Raw genomic sequence first — 6,850 nt, 5'->3', positions numbered from 1 at the left:
TTGTGCCATACCTATATGAACATGGTCCAACAGGTTTCTATAAAATGAGGTTATTATAGAAATGGAACCAAGCCATTGCTATGGACATTTGTATATTCAATTATTGAAGTAGTGGTAAAAATCTGTGTATAAAAGACAGAGGGAATTCACTAATATTCACCAGTCTTCAAGATTTCATTCCAGGACAAGAAGCTCAGTTCAACAGAAATATCTAACGAAAAAAATAAAAAAAAATGTTGTACCGTACAATTGCTTCAACTGATTCAGAGGTTAGTAACTACTTAACAAATATCTTATAACCAAAGCAAATTGGAGACCAGTCGTAACACTACTCAATGCTATGGTTACAATTCTTAAAATATTATTAATTGTCTGATTATAACATAGTTAAAAAAAATATATGGTAACTAAAGTATATTGGAAGTGAGTCGTGTCATTACTCAACGCTTTGGTTATAATTCTTGGAACATAGAAAATATGTAATGAAAAAACAGTAAAAAAAAAAAAAAATAATATACTATGTTTTATGTTTCGTAGAATGAACATTTCAGCGAATCAATTGATATGAGACCGTCTTTTTCAAAAACAAAACCTGGTACAAAACGTGCTGCAGAAAAAACAAGTGTGAAAAAACCTATGAAAAAGAAGCAGAATAAAATGGTAGTATAAATAATATTTTTTTTATAATGATAGCATAAATAATTCAAATTTTTTTTATAGAATGTGTCATACAGAGATAATGTCAGCGAACGTTTGAGATCGGAAGAATTTGATGTTGAGATATTTAATTCGCTAACATTTAGACAAGGGGATGGTGTTGTAACAATAAAAACGCCTTTTGAAGAAAAAGGCAAGGAGCTTTGGGTAATAAGCCACTATAAGGTTGCCAACATTGAGAATGTGCCAGTAAAGGACAGGTAAATACATTGGACTAAATTTAAAAAACATATTGCCGAATCTGTTTTTTTTTACTGATTTTTTTACTTCTTTTGTTTTTTAAATAAAATAATTTGTTCTTATAGATGGAAGTTCAGCGAAGCTACTGTTAGATTGTACACGGGGTCGACGATTGCCCACCTTGTCGTGGTGACCCCGCCCGACCGGGCTATATGTTCGGCGCTAAGAGGCTTTCAAAAACTGTCCGGAGTAGGCCGACTCCGGACTTCTAACCCTTGGTATGGACATGCAACCGCCAGGGCAACCCCCCAACAATCTAACATGAAAACACACAATAAAAATAAAGATGATGTTACTGGTACAAAGGCCCAGGAAACCTTAGACCCGGCAGGTGTGGGTGAGCTCGCCACACAGGTCGTCATCAATAGCTCGGTTAATGTAAGCTGGAAATCGGAATGGAAACATGTGGATTATAAAGATACAGACATGAATAACGGACATTGCTACTCTGACCCCCTTAGACTTAGGGGAAGTGTTGACGAAGACGACGATAACGAAAACGTCGTCGACATGACAGATGCCGAAGGCAATAGTGGTGGCATGGTCCCGGCAGGCGGTGGCCAGAAGCGCGGCCCGCCATAGCCGGTTGTGCAAAGCTCTAAGCAGCCGAAAACGGCAAACAAGGCAGTCAATCATAGAGAACTGAATGACCTCTTAGGATGGCTTGAGCAAACGGTCATACAAGAGAAAGGAAAAAAGTTAGGAGTCCTCATCTCAGAAAAGATGATGAGCATACTTGCTAGGCTCAGAGTCGTCACGACCGGCCTTGCACACGATAACAGCAAGTTACAAGGGGAACTTAAGGGTAAAGAGGATACCAGAGAATGAGCATCACGTGCTTCATCGACAAGCTTGACGCAAAGAACGCCGAAGCCAACAGCCTGAAGGCGGAGTTGGAAACGCTCAAGAAGGCAGGACCGGCGTCCAACAAAGTACCCGTCCTTAAGCCAACATATGCCGATAAAGTTGCGAGCGCACCGAAAGCCGCGGTCACTACCGCGTCTAAGACCAAAAAAGCAAGTGAAAAAGAGCAGCTTAAAAAGAGTAGGAAGGTTAAAGCTACGTCGCGCTTCATGGTAGAAATACCAAATGATATGACAGTGGCCAACGCGAAAGCAGGAATATGGGAAACTGTTAGGTCAAAACTTAAGAACCCTAGAGCAAAGACCATCGTAAGCGGAAAGTCACTAATAATCATACCGGACGACGCTAACACGTTGGAGGTGATGAAGGGCCTCGAATATGTGATAGAGATTAGCCCGAGGAAGCCGCGGATCATTTTATATGACGTTGAGAGCGGGATAACAAGCGAAGAGCTAGCCGAGTGCCTCCTGGGTCAAAACCCAGAACTCGGGCTGACCGCTGAAGATGTGGGGTGTATGACTCCTCTACACAAGCTGGGCCCCCGAGACGGCCGCGTTGTCCATTGGGTCATTGAAGCACCAGCGAACGTTGTATTAAAACTGGAAAACAAGTCCATATATATTGGTATGACCCGCTGTCGGTGCAAGGTGCACAGCTCTACCTCACAGTGTTACAACTGTCAGCAATATGGTCATACGTCGCTGAGGTGCGAACAGAAGGTTCCAACTTGCAGGCACTGTGCAGGCGCCCATGACTCTCACGAGTGCAAAGATGAAGCGGTGAAGTGCGCGAATTGTAAAGTACCGCACAAAGCGTCCAGCGCAGCATGTAAGGCCAGGACCCAGGCAGCACGTAGCCTTTTAAGGCGAACGGACTTCGGCTCGCAATGACCGAGTCCATAAAGTTCGTACAGCACAATGTACACAGGCAGAGGATAGCGAGCTTGCAGCTTAGGGACTTTTGTGCAGCAAGCGCCGTAGATATTGTGCTCATCCAAGAGCCACTAACGCATGACAGAAAAATTTACGGCTTCGAAAATTGTAAGCAAGTGCTCGTTGGAGACCAAGCCGGAGCAGCAGTAGTCTTCCTGAACAATGACATTCAGGCCATCGAGTTGGTGGATATGTCGAACCAGCACGTGGCGGTGGTGAGGATAAGCCGTGGATTGCAAGCTGAGGCAATCACGGTGGTGTCGGCATACTTTAAATACAATGTGCCGACACACCACTTCATAGAAAAGTTGCGCACGATACTAACGCGCGAGGCCCGTACCCTCATTGGGGCAGATGTCAACAGGCACTCTCTGATGTGGCACTGTCCGACTGGCAATAACAGGGGACTCCAGACAGAGGAGCTGATAGAGGATTTCGACCTTATGGTGGCAAATATGCCCGGACAGATTAACACATACGAACGCGAAGGCATGGGTGCTTCGAATATCGACATAACGTTGCTTACACCTCAGGTCCGCGTTATGGTCAGCGACTGGACGGTCAGTGATGTCACAGATAGCGACCACAATGTAATCGCATTCAAACTTAGTCTCCACCAGAGGGCACCACAAGCCATGATACCATGCCGTTTCGACACCCGCAGGGCGGACTGGTGTGGATTTGCATATAATCTGAGCAGGCTAAAGCCGAACGTGGACGGGTCAACAATAGATGCCCAGGCCCACACCATTATAGACGCAATCCGCAGGGCGGCGGTAGCATCAATACCGCAGATCAGAAAGCCAGGCGGCCGGGTTGGCAGACAGCCATGGTGGAATGAAGAGCTAACTGCTCTAAAGAAAGATCTGTGTAAAATGCAAAGACAGGGCAAACACAACACTGATAGGCCGTCGTACAATGAGGTACGCAACCGGTACCTGTACAAAATAAGAGCTGCTAAGGCCGCGGCATGGCGCAATTTTGCCAATGGTATAAATACAAACCCGTGGGGAAAGGCCTTCAGCTGGGCTAAGCGAGGCCCGAAGACACGAACTGTGCCCTCGACCATGATGGGAGAAAACGGAGCCCACACGAGCACACTAAGGCAAACAGCTGAACTGCTCCTCAGCGCGTTCTTTCCACGGGAAGAAAATAAATTAGCCTTCAGGAAACATGGCCCGCTCCCAGAATATGGCGAGATGGTAGACCCAGAACGAGTTAGAGCGGCCATCTGGAGAATGAGGCCGGGAAAGGCGCCAGGGCTAGACGGCATTACGGCAGGCATGTTAAGGAAGGCATGGCCAATACTAGCTGATGAAATCACTAAGTTGTTTGGTGACTGCATGAAGGATGCCACCTTCCTCAGGGATGGAAGGATGTCAACCTGGTGGTTATCCCAAAGCCAGGAAAGGCGGACATGGTGAATCCCAAATCGTACAGGCCGGTCAGTCTGCTACCGACGCTTGCAAAAGCATTAGAAACACTGATTATACAGGACCTGGTCAGAGAGACTGACCTCGACAGCATGGTTTTGTGCCCGGGAGGTCGACAATCACGGCAATGAAAGCTGTATACGACTGGACAGGGGCCAGCAAGTCAAGACACGTTGTCGGAGTGTTCCAGGATATCACGGGGGCCTTCGACAACGTTGGGTGGCACCCGATGCTAAAGAGACTGGATGAACTCGGGGCGTCGGTCCGCACGCTAAGGATGGTTGGGCACTACCTCAGTGGACGAACAGCATCCCTTACGCTGCAAGGGGAACGGTACTCCCGAACGATCGAGCGTGGTTGTCCCCAGGGATCGCAGCTGGGACCCACCCTATGGAAAGTCGCCATGACGGGCTTATATGACATAAAGATGGATGCATCAGCCACAGCAATACTTTACGCTGACGATATAGCGCTACTTGTGGGAAGCAGCAAGGCCACAGACTGCCTTCACCAGGATCGAAGGATACCTAGAGAAAATGCTGACCTGGGCAAAAGAATACGAGCTGCGCTTCTCGCCGGAAAAAACGCAAATGATTAAGGGCGGACTAAAGCCAGGTTACGACGTGGGTTTCGGCACAGGCCCGGCAGCCCCAAGAATAGTGTCCAGTGGTACGGTCAAGTACCTAGGAGTCCACCTGGACCCACGATGTAGCTTCTGGGAACATGTCAAAACATTAAAAAGCAATTCTTGCGGCAAAGATCATTTACGAAGCAGAAATATGGGCGAAAGGCGGGTGCGGTCTCAAAAAGAGCATTAATGCATTGTGCAGTATACAAAGGGCCCCGCTGCTGGCGATAACGAGCTGCTACAGGATGGCGTCAACAAACTGCCTCTCAGCCGTGGCGGGCATACTGCCCCTCGACTTGGAGGTTAGGAGGGTGGCGCTGAAATGTCGGCTCAGGAACGGCACGATCGACAGCCAAGAATACGAGGATGGAGTCCAGGGCCGGCAGGGCCTCATCGCGGAATGGCAGATCCGCTATGATGAGACGGACAATGGCGAGTGGACAAAGACAATGATACCGGATCTGGATCGGAGATGCGCACTGCCACTGAAGATGGATCATTATACGGCCAAGTTCCTCACTGGGCATGGTGATTTCAATGCAAAACTACACGGATTTAAGCTCGTGCGAAGCGCTAATTGCGCGTGCGGGAACGGAGCAGAAACAGTGCGATACGTACTCCTGGCGTGCACCAGGACGAGGGCCTATCGAGAAGACCTGATGGCGGTCATGAGGGAAGAACAAGTCCCATGGCCTCCCGAAAAAGGAGCTTTCCTCAGCACCAGAAGGACTTAAGAAATCCTGAGGAAGTTCAGTAAAAGATGCATGGAGTATAGAACAGATAGGTAGGACCTATTAAGGTCAGGACGCAGCCACACCAGGTGGTGTAAGTGCATAGTCTCGGGGTGTCCCGGATGAGCACGCACGGTGTAAGCGGCACAAGCGGCGGGGCACGCTCGAGCGCGTCCTGACCAGGGACGTGCTCATGCACCCAGGGCAAGGAGTTCAGCCCTGTTTCTGGGGCCGTCCAGAAATCAGCATCAGTATTCCCTGCTTGTCGTAAGAGGCGCCTAAAAGGGGAAATGGCCAGTCGGGGCCGGCGTCTGGGACGCGGACACACCGAAACCCTCGGGGACTAGGGTGTTGGGGGTTTTGACTGCGACCCCGTGAAGAGCGAGTCGATCACCTCGGTGATGCCTCTGGAAGGCGTGGCAAAGGCTACCGAGCCTCGAACTCGGGGGTCGCGGCCACCGCGCCAGGGCGACCGCCGCTGGTAAGGGCCCACCGTGAGCCCGTGATACACGATCCTAATCTCGGTAGGACCACAGCTGAGACTCTCGGTCGACGAAGCTCGGCCCGGCCATCCCACCATTGATGGGCCTTCCTAACGGGGGCGAGAATGGTACTTCGGGATGTGGGGGGGCCCCACGGCGTCGAGATAATTGACGACGTGCTCCCACATGGCGGTCGTGGCGCGGTCGACGGCGGTTTGGTTTCGGAGCTAACCTTGTGGTAAAAGACCAAAGCTTGGTCTAGGGGAAGGCTGCCGAGTGAGAAACTCCTTAGCGTCCACCCAGCCTACCGGTGGGGCTATATGCACCGGAGGTTGCCCATGACCAAAAACGGGATGCAATGAAGGGTGGCGAAGGGTACGTGCACGCCTTAGCCAACGGTACGGGCGCACTCTCTCCCGTCTTCGGTGGGAACGGGTGTGTGCCTGGTGCTCGTGGTCCATAGACGACGCGCAGCCGGCGGCCGGTGGGTAACTCCACCGTACATCGACCGTGAACCTCCGTGGCCCTCGACTAGCACACAGCGCTAATGTGAGGTCCACGGTTGTAGCTGCAAGGCATCAAACCCGGCAGTCTTCGTGTTAGATTGTACACAAGCGATGAATCAAAAGTTCAAACACTTCATACTGGAGTCAATGAGACGATGCAAACTATATTTGATAAATTACTAACTGATCCGAAGCGTCAAACTATTAAGAGCAAGACGAGTGTTTGATTATTATATGGAAAAAAAAATTGCATTTAATAAACAGAATATTATTATACATGTATGTTTTTAATTATTCAAAACTCAAAGGTCTTGCAA

At 49.3% G+C, this 6,850-nt stretch overlaps 1 protein-coding gene and 1 long non-coding RNA gene across 2 annotated transcripts; both read left to right on the top strand.

Moving 5' to 3' along the window:
- The first annotated feature begins 54 nt into the window (after positions 1-54).
- LOC115034886 lies at positions 55-1,055 on the top strand. Its single transcript, XR_003840126.1, has 3 exons — positions 55-269; positions 538-917; positions 1,023-1,055. It is a non-coding gene; the product is annotated as an uncharacterized LOC115034886 (long non-coding RNA).
- Positions 1,056-1,781: 726 nt separating this feature from the next.
- On the top strand, positions 1,782-2,711 carry LOC107883677. Its single transcript, XM_016804192.1, has one exon. The coding sequence runs from the start codon at positions 1,782-1,784 to the stop codon at positions 2,709-2,711; it is 930 nt and encodes a 309-aa protein (XP_016659681.1).
- The last annotated feature ends 4,139 nt before the right edge of the window (positions 2,712-6,850 follow it).

This window comes from Acyrthosiphon pisum, unplaced genomic scaffold (assembly GCF_005508785.2).
Source record: "Acyrthosiphon pisum isolate AL4f unplaced genomic scaffold, pea_aphid_22Mar2018_4r6ur Scaffold_21431;HRSCAF=23975, whole genome shotgun sequence".
NCBI classification, from domain to species: domain Eukaryota; kingdom Metazoa; phylum Arthropoda; class Insecta; order Hemiptera; family Aphididae; genus Acyrthosiphon; species Acyrthosiphon pisum.
The sequence above is the reverse complement of the archived record's forward strand: the minus strand, read 5'-3'. Positions and strand labels throughout refer to the sequence as shown.